This window comes from Hesperophylax consimilis, chromosome 4, assembly GCF_061612785.1.
Source record: "Hesperophylax consimilis isolate HC1 chromosome 4, BYU_Hcon_1.0, whole genome shotgun sequence".
In the NCBI taxonomy this organism is placed as follows: Eukaryota; Metazoa; Arthropoda; class Insecta; order Trichoptera; family Limnephilidae; genus Hesperophylax; species Hesperophylax consimilis.
The window spans coordinates 13,915,485-13,934,537 of record NC_142839.1 but is presented as its reverse complement, the minus strand read 5'-3'; the positions used below and the strand labels follow the sequence as shown (position 1 = coordinate 13,934,537).

At 34.9% G+C, this 19,053-nt stretch overlaps 2 protein-coding genes across 5 annotated transcripts in view; both read right to left on the bottom strand.

The window, feature by feature from the left end:
* The window catches only part of LOC149424230 (mitochondrial import inner membrane translocase subunit Tim21), a 586,526-nt gene that overhangs the window by 279,577 nt on the left and 287,896 nt on the right, over positions 1 to 19,053 (bottom strand). The window lies entirely within an intron of this gene.
* smog (G-protein coupled receptor 158 smog) overlaps positions 1 to 19,053 on the bottom strand; it is a 206,524-nt gene that overhangs the window by 27,959 nt on the left and 159,512 nt on the right. For all 4 annotated transcript variants that reach the window (XM_089651396.1, XM_089651394.1, XM_089651395.1 and 1 more), the window contains exons 9-11: positions 12,219 to 12,410; positions 3,605 to 3,829; positions 2,236 to 2,430 (exon numbers count right to left, since the gene is read on the bottom strand). In XM_089651396.1, the coding sequence (XP_089507522.1) occupies positions 2,236 to 2,430; positions 3,605 to 3,829; positions 12,219 to 12,410 (612 nt within the window). The remainder of the gene's footprint in view (positions 1 to 2,235; positions 2,431 to 3,604; positions 3,830 to 12,218; positions 12,411 to 19,053) is intronic.

Sequence of the window (19,053 nt, the reverse complement as noted above, 5' to 3'; positions counted from 1 at the left end):
GACACTTCCGCCTACCCTCACGTCTACGTTTTACTTAAGTAATACCACCTAGATATATTATACCACCGTAATACTACCTAGAACAGTGGTATTCAACCTTTCTTAGCCGTAATTCCTAGGGTACATATGGCTTGACATGGTTAACTTTGCAGACAGTGGTGTCGCAAACGTATTTTATATTTTCTAAGATGGATAGTATTTTATAAATCAAACTAATTACGCTGCACTGCGAAAAATAGATGATTTATTGAAATACTGTTAAAATGTCATTACAATCCATTTCCTAATAAAACATTATTCTATTCAGAATATATCGGAACACATGTTCATGGAGGTGACCTTTTCCTAATAAATATAAAGACGGAATGTTACAATATTAGAATTTGTGCGAACATGTGTTCCGACATCCTGATAACATATTCGTGTTTTAGAGTAAGTTTGTAAGGAAACCTGTGAATTCATTCATTGAAGGCCTGTGATTTTTAGTAAATTAATAATATTTCAGTAAGTATCAGTAAGTTTTCTCCGTGTGTTGACATTTTTTACTCCAATTTTTAAATATTTTATTTATTCAAGTCAGCCGTACGAAACGGGCTCGCGGGCCGTAGGAAACGGGTACGGGGGGCGCGTTTTGCTCGTCACTGACCTAGAACCTACTTTATTCAGTGGATATCGATTCTCACCGGTATTTCAAGGAAGCGGAACTATAGGGGATACCCGATTACTGCCAGGATATGAGATCAAACCCTCCCTAGTATCATCTGCTCAGCCAGCTTGTGCAAGCAATGGAGCTTGGGTGAGCTTGGGTTATGCTAATCTCGGGTCACCCGATAACGACGTGGAAAATAGAAGCGATAATATCGTTTTTGGTGATTGTTTCAGACAAATTTAGGTTACGTTAATAAAGACTAGATTATCTTTATTTGAGAATGGGTGTGATACTAAAATTATCAAGCAATATCATCTCTTCGTATGGTTATGCATTCATAATATACTTCTGCCATTTAAGCTCATTTTGATTTAAACATATATTTTGGCCAAAAGCTGAGGTAGAACCTTAAGATGATTTAACGGAAGAAGAAACGTTATTGAGGTAACCGGGCAACTCTGGACCGTGGTAAACCAACACAATTAAACACTCTTTTGAAAAGAGATAAAAAAGTAGAATTACGCGGTTTCACAGAATTGGTTTAAGTGGGCATACGTACAGTTGCTATGCGAGATATTAGATACCTACGAGGTGATTTTGCACAAAAACAGCGCTATACAAATCATCCAAATATTATTATTTATTATTATAACAAGATAAAGCCATGCGTACATTGGATAGACGCCTACCTCGAAATCAACAAGATGTTGTTTTCACAACGGTAGGTCTACCTCATTTTAAACGAAAAGCTATTTTTCACCCAATTTCCAACTAACATATTTTAATGTTTAAATTTGTGTTATAATACAAAGTGTACTAGGTAGTACGCAAAAATTTAAAATAAAACGGGGGAGTTACATTACGTCCAAAGTTGAATTGATTTTATTTTATTGGTGTTATAGGAAGAACTCCATTCAAAAACTTTACAATGTTAAGTACCTACTCCAAATCCGAGGGTAGGTATAGGTCAAGGTCTTTAGAGTATTCCATGTTCACTCATACAGCACTTTTCTAAAAACTCTACAATTAAAGTACCTACCCCGAATGTGTGGGTAGGTGTAGGTCAAGGTTCCTAGAATATAGAAGGTTTGCTCATAAAACACTTTTCTAAAAAACGAATCGGGCACATGACATAGCTCGAAGTCATGAATCTAGGGAGGTTGGTACCTGATATACGTTGCTGTTACTGCGGTTCCAGTTACCGGAGATCGTTGTGGAATCGGTTCTTTTCAAAAATTTCATAAATTAATGTATCTTTTTGTAATGTGTCTAATATTTAGCATTTTTTAATAAACATTCCACAAAGAACCGGTTCCTTTTCAATCCATAAACTAGTTTTAATAAAAATAATTACCATAATTGCAACGAATTATAAATAAATGTTTGCAATTGCATTCATAATCGCTTAACGCCACTTGCATTGCAGTAAATTCAAATCTCCAGGTGGAAGATGGACTTCAAGTTACGTCACGACTTTCCAACCAATCAACGCTGTACCCCCTCGATGAGCAAACCTTGTAAAGTACGAGTATATATTTTCTAAGAACCTTGGGTACAGGTGGTTTGGTCTGTGGCTAGGTACTCACCTGCTTATGCTGGTACCATAGCTTGGGCGTGAAGATGAGCAGCAGCACCACGGTGGAGGTGAGCTGCGAGCGCATGAAGTAGGCCAGGTACACCAGGTCTGGATCTAGACTACTGAGGTACAGGAAGCGCAGCACGTAGAACACGCCCGAGAAGAGTGCCTCCACGCAGATGGCGGCGCACAGAAATCGGCGCTCCTGTACAAATAACGTTACAAAAATACTAATTTCGGTTGTGTGTAACTTTGGTTTAATGAACTCTTGAACTCTAGAACTCAAATTTGATTTGAATTTAATCCTCGTTGTGCCAAGAAATCAATCGGTAATGTGCTGACGAATCCACCGTGGATTCACGGCACATTACGACCATATTGTATTTATTTACAAAAAACCTCCTAAAAATGTGAAAATCACTTATTTAGTTTATGGAAAATACAGAAAGGATAATAAGGAAATAAGAAAGTATTCTTGGGTTTAATTATACAGGGTTTCCGGAGGTAAAGTGATCTAACTTCGGGAGGTGATTTTACACGATGGTAGAAGTAAAAAAGATATATAACTTTTTGAGAAATTTTAATGTTCATTTTCCCATGCAAAAATATTTTTTCATAGAAGAATATTTATTTTCCCATACCAACAATTCATCTTTTTATATAAAACTCAAAACATTAGAATTTAAAATAGTTAATTTTCTCTATTACTTCTAAAGTCATATAGAATCAATAAGTTAGCGCACTTTACCCCCGGACACCCTGTATAATTAAACCCGAAAATACTTTCGTATTTCCTTATTATACATTTTTTTACAACATTTGAGAGAAAAAAAACTTGTCTCTGAATATAAGTAGCGATGCTTGGGAAAATACGTAAGAAAAATATGTAGAGATATATTTATACATATCTGTTGGACGTTACAATCTAATAACACATAATTTTGCAAAAAAACAAGTAATTTATTAAGAAAATAATATCAGCCGAAATACAGCGGGCGATTAGCATTTTTACCCCTGTCACACTAAGGATAAGGAGTACTACATATATGTAGCGGAAGGATGGCATTCAAGGGGTTAAGTGTCATTTTCAAAATTGGATGTGTTTGTTTGGTGGATTCAGATAAACAATAAAGAATCTATATACGTAAATTATTTTTAACAGCAAATTTATTTTAATTTCCATTTTCAAAATTGAAACTGAACTGTCGAGAATTCAGACTGTCCATGATTTTTCACGGGTCTGCGCTAGATATAAATAAAAAACGTCAAAACGTGAACCTGTCGACAGGAACAAAATACCAGGAGTACAGAAATATTATTGGGTAATTAGTGTTATATGTATTTCCATTTGTTTATTATTGTAGACTAGTTGAACTCACCTGAAACTGAGTGGAAGCATTCCTGCTAGCATAGCTGAGATGAACTCCGAACAGCAGAATGAGCATCTCCCCGCCCTCCGTGACGTAGTCCCACCACAGCGGCTTGCAGGCCAGAAACAGCTGGCCAGAGGGCGTCTGCCCTATCCTCATGATGCTATACTGCTCCCGGATGAAGTTCAGACTTGTGGCCGTAAAGGCTGATAGATAGCAGAGAACTGCGACCACCTTGAGGAAGATAAAATAATATTATTAAATGTTATTAATTCCCAGATTGAAATGTGAGTTCGGCTAAAATGACCACAGGTCACAATGGTCGTGGTTAGAGGCGTTGTCCCGGTAAGACAGAGATCCTGGGTTCGATTCCCATTTGCGACCGTTACCATTTTTATATTCTGTGTCTTGTTACGTTTCACCTTCAAGTCATTCCAATAAAATTAAATATAATTTAAACTATTACGTGAATCGGAAATAAAATAAAATACTTGCAATAATTTTATTGTTCATGAATAGTTTATTGCCTCATAACTCATAATATTGTATTATATCTTCTGTCAGGAATTCTATTCACATCCACCAGATCTGGGTTGGGTTATATTACCACCGGGGATTGATCGTCGTGCATCTTTATCTCTACGAACTTCCAACGATCAAGCTTCATTTCACGACCGGAGACCGTTTTTCACGGCATTATCTCTAACCGCGCGGGTTCTGAATTGACGTACGCAGCAATATCAAGTGCTTGTGAAAAACTTGGTGGTTTAGTTTCCCATTATTGTCCATGCATTTACAAACCGAAACCGCTGCTCTCCGGGGAGCCTGAACCACGTATCAAAACACCTCCCGACACTGACATATGCAATTACCATTAAAGCATGCGAAATGCGTATAAAAAGTGTACTAATTTTTTATTGTAATATAAAAATATATGTAGATACATAAATATTTAACAGTATTACATTTTAGATCATCATTGGTTAATATGTATAACTTATCAGAAAAGAGAAGTTCTTGTGCCTGATAAGGGAGCGACGATTCTTACATTTTTATGTTATAATTATATTTTTGTATAGAATATAGATTTTTCGATGTAATGTTTAATTTAAGTTTTTTTTTTCTCATTGGTTGACAATACAGCGCAGTTCAGAAGGGAGATTATTGTAGTTTTTTATGGCTTGGTAAATATAATGGTTTTGCATTTGTGTTGTTTTAAAATGAGGTGTAATAAATTGATTTCCATTTCTCATTACTTTGTAATATTCTTGGTATTCTGTGTTTTTTTTTCTTTGCAAATTTTTATAGTAGAAGCTTGCTTAAATATTTCATTGACATTTGGTACTGGAAACAATTGAAAAAAATGATTCTGTTGAGAAGGTAGAATTTCTTTTAATATTACTTTTACTGTGATTCTTTTTACATTTAACAACAAAAAATGTAATAAAGGAATCCCTAAATTTGTAATAGTAGATATTAAGTAATAACCTATAAATAATATTCTAATATAAATAAGTAAACAAAATATCGCAAATAGTTCAAATAAATAGGAATAAATTAAAAGCATTAATGACAAAATCGAAACATTCAACCCTGTTAAAAAACATTATTAAAGACAATCTTACAAAAAACCATTTCCACATGAATTGATCTTAAAAATAACCTACATCCATTCATTTTCCATAAGTGACAATTTATTTTTAGCGTAAGAAAGCGTAGGAAAGCGTAAGGGACAAACTACTTATATTTATATTACATTTACCAAACATGGAAAGAGTAGTACACTTCTCTTCCTACCACAAGCTAACACTTCTATGGAAGAGTAGGACACTCCTATTCCAATCACAAGCTAACGCTTCTTTGGAAAAGTAGTGCACTCCTCTTCATACCACAAGCTGACACTTCTATGGAAGAGTAGTACACTTTTCTTCCAACCACAAGCTAACGCTTCTATGGTAGAGTAGTGCACTCCTCTTCCTACCACAAGCTAACACTTCTATGGAAGAGTAGTACACTTCTCTTCCAACCACAAGCTAACGCTTCTATGGAAGAGTAGGACACTCCTATTCCAATCACAAGCTAACGCTTCTTTGGAAAAGTAGTGCACTCCTCTTCCTACCACAAGCTAACACTTCTATGGAAGAGTAGTACACTCCTCTTCTAACCGCAAGCTAAAGCTTCTTTGGAAAAGTAGTGCACTCCTCTTCATACCACAAGCTAACACTTCTATGGAAGAGTAGTATTTAATATATCACAATAATAATATGTAGTTGTGGAAATGTTTAGAAAATTTTACTCTTTATTCTTTAAAAATGAAGAAATCCTTGAAAATATCACGGAAAGAAATTTTTTTTATGTTTTCCCTTTTTTAACCCATCATTTTTTTCGCTTTAAATGCTAATGTAGTTTAACATAAAATAACTTGTTCTTATTATTTATGTATTCCTTGTATTTCCTTCTAATATTATCAGTTTTTGATACTCCTCACATAGCTCCAGAATAACTTTGCATGAAATAGGTATAAAAACATGCAACATCTGTTCTAAAACTTATACCAATAATACTTCTGACTGCGTTATTGTAACTTTCTTTGTAAAAAAATCGCAGAATCCAACGTCATTAGAAATATTTATAGCTTTTTCTTGTTTTCCACAAGTTTGAACGTAAAAACTTATTCATATAATAGCTTTTACTGACTTCGCTATCATTGCCATCATGGAAAATATGAACGTCTAATGTCTATGCTAGCCATATTTATGTACCTAACTATAACAAATTGAGAGTATTTTTTTAAACTTTTAGTGGACAAGATGGGTAGTTTTATGAGTATCCAACTGTAAAAAAAAATATTATTGATTTCTTAACATAGTTTCGAAAAAAAATTGTGTACTAATGAACCAAACATATTTTAAACCCATTAAAATATTTATTTATTTTATTTAAATATTACATATAGTTACAATAGTGACGTATTGCCCATCTCACTAGGTGTGTAACGCCTGTGTTGAGATGGCAATTTACATAGTGGTTGTTAACTAGGTTTTAGTTTATACAATATTGTGAAAATGTCAGATGAAATAAAATCAGTGGCATTTTCAATTAACACATATTTCATAATAGAGACTCTTTGTTTGCGCGTGTAAATGTTGTTCGCGTGCTTCAATGTCGATATTTGTTTAAATATTATATTGGTGTTGTATGTAAAGAATACAATGTATATGTCAGCAATTCTTTAACTATTAATCACGCACAAACAATAAAGAAATACGTAAAATAATGAACAAGATTACAATGATGTGCACGTAATTATAAGTCGAACAATTGAAATATAAATACACCAAGTGTTTCAATTTATCAAAGTTCCGGAGGGCTGTGAATACTCCATGTTTAGTAAAAGCTCGCAGGGACGTGAAGGCTAATAGGCCTGTGTATGGCAGCCGCCATATTTCCAAGCGAGATCATTACTGAAGCGTACTGTGTTTCTCACGTCATGAAAAACTGCATTTTTATTTTGTCAACATAATATTGAATTGTAGCAGAATGTACAAATTATTCACAATTTACGATGTTACCCATGCCAGACGATCATTTCATATTTTCCTTTTCAATTGTTGGAATGTAAAAACGTTATTTTTTAAAACGATTTTCAAATTAATAATAAGTCGACCTAGCTGAATTCCAGAGGAAGATAGAAGGGAGAGGTAGTACAGGCAACGCAGCGAGAGTTGGCTGCAATGAAAAAGCTTAGCATTGATCGGTGTACGCTTCATCCGGCGAGGAATAGCCCTTTGTCTTGTTTGCCCCTACTTATTGTGACTAGCGGAAGAGGGAAAGCAAAAGAATATATTATGCTTGCATAACGTTGTTGTTAGGAAGCTTACAGCGTATTCTATTCATATCGGTTCCAGTTCGATCGGGTGCATGAGACCGCGAATAAAATAACCTAAATTCTCATTATTGTTTTCATCGTTATTAAAAGACTTATTTGTGACAGTTTTTCTGCTATATTTTATTTATTTTACTTTCATCTCATTTATTCATTGAACTACATATACATATCTGTTTATATTGGCATATAACATATCTATCAATAAACACGGAAAAAACTTGCTGATATAAAATATCGATATTTTATTAAAATCTGGTCACATTATTTGTATTCAGATTGAAAACGGGACTGCAAGTGCATTGAGGAATGAATTCACAGGTTTCCTAACAAAATATCAGTAAAACACGAATATTTTATGGGGATGTCGGAACACTAATATTTGCGCATTTCGTCATTATGTTTATTAGGATAAACGGAGCTGCATGAACACGTGCTCCGATATATTCAGAATGTGCGTATAGTTTGCCATCACGATTTCAACAGGATTTTAATAAATCAGCAATACTCATTTCTCCATTTAGATATGTTTTCCATTAACCTAATGCTTTAACAATACATATTTATTTCTCTTCATTAAAATATATTTTCCTACTTGCTACACTACCTTGCGCCGTGTTGTATCAAGTGGGCTACGACTTCATTTTTAGTATAATAGTAAAAACACTACAGGAATAGTGTTGAATAAATCTAAACAACAGAAGTAAATAAAATAAAAGTAAATAACTAATTAATTTAGTTTAACTTAATGTGTAAATGAGATGTTTGTTTTTTAGGTTGAGTTTACTACTGTAGCTGATATGGGAGTATAGGGCGTTTGCTCTTCTTTTCGCTTACGCTAGTGTTTAGTTGATGTGTGTGTGTGTTCCATCGTAGTTTTCTGTCGACTATCACTCCAAGGTACTTAGAACTTTTTTGCCATGGTAAGCGCATCCCAAAAAGACCTTCATATCTGGTAGGGATCGATTGCACTATCCTCCCGGAACGAACCGCCACTGGTACTTACTACCTACATGTTATCTCGGCACATCCCAAAAAGATCTACACGAAATATGAACACTGATGGAGAGGATTTTCGAAAGGCAAAAACTAATGTTTAACTAGAATTTTACTGGGCATAATAAGAAATCGTAAGGAGCGGAGATTAGATTAGAGGGGAGATTTCCCAACTGATAATTCAGGGAAGGTATGATAAAAGACGAAGTAAAGAAAGACGCCGTTCTTCGAGGCTCGGAAAATCTTGTTTGTAACTGGTGCGAGTGCAATTCCGCACTATACGTACTAGACAACTATTTTCACCACGATAAGGATAACATTAGTTTAGTTTCGTGAGTTTTTTGGCCGTGCTTAATTTCCTATACCTACAGAATGGTTAGTAGCCAAGCGGAAAAATGCACCAGGTTTTTACCAAGCCATCAAGGGTTCAATCATTTTCTGGCTTAGTCCTCCATCATTGCACTAGGAGGAGGTTATCAAATATTTTTAGATTATTCCTAAGCTGGGAAAGTTTTCTTTCTTTAAAAATATCAAATATAAACATTTCGGAGAGCTTTGCAGTTGTCCATCATCGGGATAGATAACTTATTACCGGTATTATTTGGACCACAGAAATATGAATATTTTTTCTTTCCGTATAAAACTGTTGAAGAGTATTATATAATGACGAAGGCATTTGTACGTATTATTTCTGTGTTTGCATAAATCTCTGAAATACGAGTAAAAGCGATGCCAAGTTCTTTAGCCATATGCCATAACATTTGATAATATTTGGAAAACGTTATGTTTATATCAATAAGTCATTTTGGCGTTTTCATCAGACGCATCAACAAGATTATGTATACTATAAATAAATAAATAATCTCTAAATAAATCGTAAACTCACATTCCGACAGATATTTGGTGCCTGTCATAATTTCTGTGCTTTTTTATTCATCTGCAAAATATTACAGAGACAGAAAAAATAAATTAGCTTTGAGAATGTTATTATTTACCAACTTCATCGTAATTAAATGATGTTAGGTGTTTATGTAAGCTCTGGCGTCCTGAAAATTTAACAACTTTTCTGATTGGATTTTTTAGGTCAAAGGAAGTGCTCACTTAACGCAACTCGTGGCTTAATTTCCATCGTGTGCTACGAGCTATGAAATATATATAGCTAAGTGGAAACACAGTGGAAGGTGGACGATAAAAATGTTTTAAAATAACACACATAAAAACTTCATCGAATCGATTTTAAATCTTCTACAATTGATATTAATTTTTAAATCGCTAAATATAACACCTCCCATTATTTTAATGTTAGGTTAAGGGCGATGATTCGACAGGTCATTAATTTACAATTCCAGTGCATACCTTCCTCAAACGTGCCAACTCATATTTTACTCTGGATTCAATTTCTATTCAGCGCTGAGCCCCATGTGCCGTGAGATGAAATATGCAAAGATGGGTCCAGATGGGGAAGCGATTGAGAATTCACAGCCAGAAAGCCGCTGGAGAGATAACTGGGCCAATAGGGAGATAATACCCCAAAGGGGTTATCTTTCGATTCAATCTTTAGGTTTCAATGTGAATATCTTGATTCTGAATCAGTTTTTCATACTGATTGAGGATGCCACTTTTTTGTTTTGTTTTCTCTCCTTATTTCGTAATATTAATAAAATAATTATAACAGTTTCAGATTTCACAAGCTTGGTCAGAAGTTCTGAAATTAAACAGATTTTTCGTTTATGGATTAAATTAAAACACCCGTAGGTACCTACATTCTCTTCAAAACTGTGGGGATAAATCTAATATCACGTTATTATAATATATGTGAAATATTTACGACGAGTTCAGACTTAGAAGAGATGAAATGTTGAACGGAGGATAGGCAATTTTAGAAGAGGCTCGATAGAAGAGAGAGAAAATAGTTTAGAGAGGGATAGCCAAAAATATGTGATGAAAGTTCCCACTTATAGACCATAGAAAATACAATCTGAGATGTCAATAACGTGAATTTTAAAAGCAATGTCCAATTCGAAATTCGAATAAGCGAGAAAATTTATTTTTTGGAAAAATGAGAGAAGCCATTTATTAAGACTTACTCATTGAGTTCCATCTTTTGTTTGATAAAATTTGGGACGTGGGTAGTGTTTAATTTTTAGTGTTTTGGTTTGTATTTCACGTTGAACGTTTTAACAGCCGCTGAGATATGTTTTGTTACTTGCTATATTTGATTCTCAGGCACCGTGGCCGCACTCTCGACAGATTTATACTTCCGCTAACTGTAAATGTTGCATTTGAGTTTAGAGTATTGAATATTTTTCTTATTTCTTAGATGCAAATATTTTAGCGGTTTACGGAGACTCAAACGTAATTCAAAATATCCATGTAACTGTTTGCAGTAAAAAAATGTGTGTTTTTCTAAAGTAAAATATACTAAATAAAAAAAATTGAATAGGGCAAAGATGGTTTTTATTTTCCAAAGGCGTAGACACTGTTCGTTTCATTTTGGACTGTTTTCAATAGCAGGGCTATTCAGGTTTGCGTAAAAAATTTGAATCTTAGAAAATGGAATTTGTAGCACCAGTGGCACTTGGCAAACGGATCTAAGGTGTCAATTCATAAAAGTGCCGATATCTCGAAAGCTAACCACTTTTTACAAGAGTAATATTATTACATTCTGGTCCGTCATGAGTGGCCTATCAGCCCTTCAAAGGGTAACGTTGACTTTTGGGGCATTCTTTATGTGTACACTTATTTCAATTTTTAATTTAGAAATAAGCTGTGTGTTAAGGGACGTACTTGCTTTACTTTGACCAGTGATTCCTGACATTATTTGGATAAAAATGAAAATGAATTTTTGGTCTCCGTTGAGATTTTTTTCACAAAAATTATAAAATAAATAAAAATTTTACAGCTAAAATTAGAAAATCAGTAAAAATTAGTCAGCGAGGGTCGAAGTTTCGACCAAATTCTCCAAATAATGTCAGGAATCAATAATGAATCAAGTACGTCCCGTAACAAGATGTATGATATAAGGTAATGTTAGGTTGAATTTTATTGGAATGACTTTTAAATACTAATAAATAAAGTAATACTAATAAAGAAACAGAACAAGACACATACAAATAAAAAGGTATCTCAATTGGGAATCAAACCCAAGATCTCTGTTTTATCTAGACAACGCCTCAACCAACTCGGCTGTCATTTTAGTCGCATATGGATGGATGGATTCCCAGTTGAGAACGTTATTTTTTTTTTCTGTGTCTTGTTCTGTTTCATGTTTCGTTGAGATTTATTAGTATTATCTTCTTATTTTTTTACATTCGCTCCACATAGGAAGCCCTGAGTAAAATAATTTACATCAGGGGCTGTCATCTTTGGGGATGCTGTGTGGAGGGTATTTTTAGGAAAGGAAGGGAAGGAAAAGGGTATGAGGGTTGGGTAGGAATCTGGGGGTCAATGTGTCCAGGTATGACGGATTTATGAATCCATCCCTCCCACTGCGGTGCAAGGCGATGTTTTGAGAGTCGTGCTGGAGAGGTTATAAGGTCTCCCTCAACCAGTCTCTCTCGAGTATCTGTCGCCAAAACTCGTACAAACCTCACTCCATGAACACAGGCACCCATCCTAAGTCACCAAACGTAGCGAACCACTTGGGGTGACCTATGGTAGTGGTATCGGTTATCCAATAAATGGTACCCGGTTTATGGTAGGTTGGTGTATCTTAGGTTAGGTAATGCAATATATATTTACCATGGCTAGCAGGTACTTGAGCAGGTCCACATCCCTGACCACCCAGCGATGCGCCTTGCGGGTGCGGAACTCGATGAGGTGGCGGTACAGCTTCAGGATGATGGCCCCGTAGCAGACCACGAAGCCGAGCTCGCGGAACCACGGCTCCACCAGGCACTGCTCCACGGAGGGCTCAAAGAATCTCACCACCACCTAAACAAACAACTCTATTCAATATTGCCATCACAAACAAAAGCTTTGAATAGATGGATGGAAGAATTAAAACAAGGATGCCAGTACTTATACTAGTAGTTCTGTGAATAGTGGAACTCGCATCATTTTTTTCTTATTTAATAAATCAAAACCAAAATTTCCTCTACTATATATAAGAATGTACTGAAATAACGTAATCAGTAAAAATGTACTGAAATAACTTAATCTGTAAGAATGTTCTAAAATAACGTAATCTGTAAGAATGTACTGAAATAACGTAATCAGTAAGAATGTTCTGAAATAACTTAATCTGTAAGAATGTACTGAATCTAACTGCTTAATTATAAACCATATATTTTATGTAACATTTTTTTTCTTCAGTCCTTTTTTCAATATAATATAAAGTCCAAATAAACATGATGATTTCACATTTGAAAAAATAAACAGAACCGTAGTAAGGCTTGCTTGAATAATAAAGTGGATGTAGCAGAATTTCGCAAAACGGAAACGGAACACACAAACAAAGTTACAAACATTAGATTTTTTTATTTTTTATTAATGACTATTTTAAAAATTCAGCTAAAGTAGTTTATTCACAGTTATTAAAATAGGTACCTGCTGAATTTTTAAAATCTATTCTGAAATAATTTTTAATCAAATCAAATACCTAACATAAAACACACAGTATCATTTACCTACATAATTATGCATTAAATCCACACAGTAGACACTGGGGAGAATAACTTCTCTCAGGCCTTACGTCATCATTTGGGGATGCTGTGTGGAGGGAGAAACAAAGAGGCCGACAAATCATTGTAGAAGATGTCAAACTCAAGAACGAGTCGTGGAAACGACCAGTTGCCTTGTGACAAATATAAACCGTTGACGAATGTTGGGCGCACGGTTGGATTATTTCCCCTTCGATGACCCCAATTCCTTGGAGCATAGTCTATTTAAATATCGTCAAAACAAGGGCAACATTACTACCTAACGCCTGTGCTCTTAAAACTATAATCCGTTTGTTAAGACGGGGGAATCTATCAAACAGGCCGCCCGACTATGCACAAATATTTCGGGGCTCCAGACCAGAGGTGGCTGCCAAATTTAACAGTGGGGCGCACTTGCGATCTGTACAGGGTGTACTTATCTGTGGGCCTTGTATAGTAAATTTACAGTAAAATCGAGTAGATAGACCTCCATAGCTCGTGGTGGAAATTACTTCAGTTGCTGAAAATATCTGGGTTAACTTTTTAAATTCCAGACAGAAGTAAACTGATCAAGTTTCGGGACGCCAGAACTCACCTTTGAAGAAATTACGGTGATACTCAAAGATTTTTTACTTATTTATCTTTACTGGGTAATAGAGTTACAATTAGAGGCGCTACTTGTTCTACTATTATTAGAACGTGATAAGCGGTGCGCGTAGCCTGGTTTCGGTAGTTTTAGTTAGAGCATTGGGAGAGTTGGAGGTGAAAAAGCGGAACATATTTTTTCGTTTCATGTCTCATCTAAATATAATACGTCGATGATCTGGGTTCATATTATTATCAAAAGTATTTCGTGAAATGTTTTCTTTTTCTAGAGCAACAATATGTATAATTTTGTTATTCAATAACGTATTCCAGACTCCGAGAGTTATGCGACCCATGATCTATGATGTTATCAAGCAATAGTTGAACGCTAATGTAATTATCCGGATATATTATTTTATACACTTTATGTTGATGGCTTAGTAATTGTTTTTTTTATGTAAATACTTCACAAAAGTCCCAACTGCTCCCAACCGTCAGAAGCCAGTGAAGCCACTATTGCATCCCCAATTGCAGTATGTTGTGAGGCTGAATGTTTTAGGGAGGGGAAGGAGATAGGTAAAAAGACGGTGAGGGAGTACCTGGCTATTCAGATCTAGTCACCAAACACGGCCAAACCCATTTCAAGTTACGTTTCAATTCTGAATGGGTGATATTATGAGAGTATCTTCCACTCTGGAACGTGCTATATGGTATTTTTAATTGACAAGTTATCACAATATCTACATAAGCGGATCGATAATTTTATTTCTGTTAATTCACAAATAAATTTTAGGCCCTATTTTGGTGACCAGATCTGAATAGCCAGGTACTTCCTCACCTTCCTCTTCCACATCTCCTTCCCCTCCCCACACCTTCAGCCTCACAATATACCCCAATTGGGGATGACATAGTCTCGCTGGCTTCTGACGATTGGGAACAGTTGGGACTCTTGCGCGGTTTCATATTATTTTTTTAATCATTTTGTCCCAGGACTTCACGGATATTATTATACAATATATCTTTTCACTGTTTATAGGTACGAGTATTAAACTGTGTAACCGTCGGTTCTACAAGCATTTGTATGGAGTTGGTAATCGAAATAATTCGCCTTACGCAATGTGAAAAACACGTTAAAAAGTGAAACAAAAGTACAGCCATTAATCATTCGTAATATGGAAGGCGAGGTCCGCCCCGCGTAAATAGAAGGGTGGGATTGCGAAAGGCGGGATATGCCTTAAAAGCTTTCCCCGCCCAAACTCCATCGTGAGTCGTGACCTCCTCGAGTCATAAGGCAATTACAGTTACTAGGTAACACTCAATGACCTGACTATGCCAACTTTATATATGAGATGAGTAGGTACCGAACTATGTTAACCTGACTAAATATGGTTGGTAAACGAAAAAACTCATTGTTTACTAAGCTCGTTAAAAACGATTAAATCTCTAAATACTATAAAATAAAGTCGCTATTCGCGCCTGTTTGTGCGCTTATTTTTTCTAAACTACAGAACGGGTGTTGATAGGGTTGTCACTATCGTTTAGATAATTTCTTCCGAAAGGTTTATTTATATAATACGTGCATATAATATTTATAGAAAGTAGAGAAAATACGATGTTTTGTAATCATACCTTAACAAATAAAACACTGAACATTCCGATAACACACACCACACACGGACAAAGACACTTTCAATAATACGCAACAAAACTTTTCAACAGTATGCCCATTACTTTGAAACAATTAATGACTACAAATACATCTACAAACTTTCTCAAAAAACATATCGCAGCCTGGATAAAAAATCAAGATATTTACTTTATTAAGATTATAATTCCAAACCAAATATAACCAAAATATAATAAGTAAAATTAAATATTATACACGTTTTTCAAGAATTATCCAAAAATACATACACTCACATATAAATGTGTGTTTTCATGTTACAATATATGTCTGTGAAAAAAAAAATAACTTTCTACTACAACACATAAATACCTGTCACACTTAATCACAAACACGTTAACACCTCAGCACAGGTTCTCCTAGTGAGGTGTTCACGTAACATACAATATCACCCATACACAGTTTTAACTATATCAACCTATTCTCTTTATTTTTATACCTTTTTTCTGTACTTTTTTCTCTGTACTACAATATAAACCACTGTAATCATTTGTAAAATGTGTATTCAAGAATAGACATAAATAAATAAATAAAATTGCTAACGCTGGCTAAACCTTATGAGATGCATCAAAATAATATATTATGGAGTTGTATACTTTAAAAAGGCCTACAGAAATGTTCATGAAGGGATATGTCTCTCCCATCGATAGCCCCCAGCGACGCGGGGTACACGTCAGCGAGTATACAATAAATGCACTAAATTGAAGTAAAGTACAGATTAAGGTTTTTAAAACCATTGTTTTTGTCAGTGTGTCGGGAGGGCAGTACAGTCACAATCTCACGCAGCCCATGCATTTAAATTGGTAAAAGTGATAAAACAGAACGGTGAAGAAAAATAACATTGAAAGAATATAATCTAATCTCACTTACTAACATTAAGCACTTGAATAGATGAGTCCCATTTTTGGTATATATATATTTCAAAGCCAATGATGGAACTGAGATTTCGAATATAAAACTTATTTATGTAAATATGGGGCAGCAGGGAAAGCAAATACATTCTTTATTACTGCAAAACTGAATCTTCTACAGGGAATCTATGCATCCATGTTTACTGGGATGGGTGATATCAAAGTTAAACCCTTCAGTATTTTAATTATTTTAGTTAAGTTTCCAATGTTTTCTGTGTATTTCAAATGCGCTATGTACATTATTGTTCAATTTTTCCGTAAAAACAAATACTATTTTGGAAACTAGACAAAATTATCTTACGTTTTGTTAACATTACGTTTTCTAAGCAATAAAATTTTAATATCAAACGTGAAATGTTGTCAAAAACGCTAACCACATTTTTACTTAATTTTTTACTCTAATCGCAGAAAAATTGACAGAGCTCGATATTTCGAAAACACATTCGTTTTTTTGAGGAATTTGTAAGAAAACTGTTACTTCACTTTATTAGTTAAAACGATTGTTACGGAAGCGGCCGAAATATGAAGTGTTTTGAACATTTTGGCTATTTTTAGAATTTTATTAAAAGCCTCCAGTATAAATATTTCAGACAAACTTGAAAGAAATGTTATTTCACTTTCTAACGTCAAAAAAATTACTTATTTCTGGATGAAATTAAAAATACTTTTGTAAAATATGGACGCCCGGTCATATGTGACCCCAAAACGCTGGAGACGTAAAAGACTGGCCGTTCAATAGAACAGGAGAAATGTTCTTCCCTACCGGTATCTGATCATCGCGGTTCCACGATAACTCAAAACAGTGACAATTCAACACACTTTTAAAAAGTGATATAAAGTCATTAGAAACGATGAAAAAAAAAATAAAACCCAACCTAACCTAACCTACTTAACCCAGTTAATAAAGTTTTTGTTTCATCACTTTCCATGACTTTATATAACTTTTTAAAGATGTGATGAATTATCATTGTGATGATTTATCCGGCCACCGATCATCGCATCGGTGCTACTTTATAAAAGTTATAAAGTAGCACCATGCGGCCACCTTATAACATGCGGCATTATATCTTTTCCGTGTTCAAATACTTCTAATTTTTAAGCGAAACATGCAGACCTCTTACCAATTGTATGACCATGACTTCCGCATATCTTAGAATCATTATACTTTTCACTCCTACATAACAAATAACTTGTACAGTACTTAATATGCATGTCATTATTCGTGTTAAATAATTCCGGACATACGCACCCTTCCTGTCTAACTCCGTCTTTCATCTAAAATGGTTCGAATAGTCTTTCTACCTTACTACATAGTTGCGGATGACAAGCATTCTTAGGATGGTAAAATTGTAAATTCCTGTCAAAAGCTTTGCTCACAAGTCAAAAGAAAAAAAAACATGCGGATATCGTTGTTTTTTGTAATTATTCTTTTGTGATAGTGGCAATTTACGAGTAATTGTACTTTCAACCATAAATGTGTCAGTGGAGGCAAACTTTTAGAAATCCATTTGGTTGTTACTGTGTTGCATGTCATCGGGTGACGTTTTATCGGTCGAGTTATACACGCTAAAATATTCTAGCGATTGTTGTGGCGATTGAAAATGGTTTATGGTTGTCATGTAACGTTACCAGTATCCAATAAATGTGTTCAGTGTTATAAATATGTTTGTAATGTGACTGAAAGTTTTTTCTATACTTCGGTAAGCAGCATTCACGGAAGTTTAATCATTGCTTTTCCGGCGTGCATGAAGGGGTCAATATTGGAGCATCATACCCCACTAATCAACGTTAGAAGATAGTATGCAAAATTTTAATTGGGTACGTAAAAATGTGTTAAAACATTTAAATTAAATTCTGGCTAAAACAGATTATTTTCTCTCTAAAACATTTAAATCTTATTCTCTATATGGTGCCTGCAGACGAGATACTTAATTGCGGAGACACTTGCGTTGCAACAGTAGAGAGCTTAAAATCCATTACGGTATATGGAGAGTATACAGTATTATACACGAAAGACTTTAGTTGTGGAGACACTTGTGTAGCAACAGTAGAGGGCTTAAAATCCATTACGGTATATGGAGAGTACCTATACAGTATTATACACGAAAGACTTTAGTTGTGGAGACACTTGTGTAGCAACAGTAGAGGGCTTAAAATCTATTACGGTATATGGAGAGTATACAGTATTATACACGAAAGACTTTAGTTGTGGAGACACTTGTGTAGCAACAGTAGAGGGCTTAAAATCCATTACGGTATATGGAAAGTATACAGTATTATACACGAAAGACTTTAGTTGTGGAGACACTTGTGTAGCAACAGTAGAGGGCTTAAAATCTATTACGGTATATGGAGAGTATACAGTATTGTACACGAAAGACTTTAGTTGTGGAGACACTTGTGTAGCAACAGTAGAGGGCTTAAAATCTATTACGGTATATGGAGAGTATACAGTATTATACACGAAAGACTTTAGTTGTGGAGACACTTGTGTAGCAACAGTAGAGGGCTTAAAATCCATTACGGTATATGGAGAGTACCTATACAGTATTATACACGAAAGACTTTAGTTGTGGAGACACTTGTGTAGCAACAGTAGAGGGCTTAAAATCTATTACGGTATATGGAGAGTATACAGTATTATACACGAAAGACTTTAGTTGTGGAGACACTTGTGTAGCAACAGTAGAGGGCTTAAAATCCATTACGGTATATGGAAAGTATACAGTATTATACACGAAAGACTTTAGTTGTGG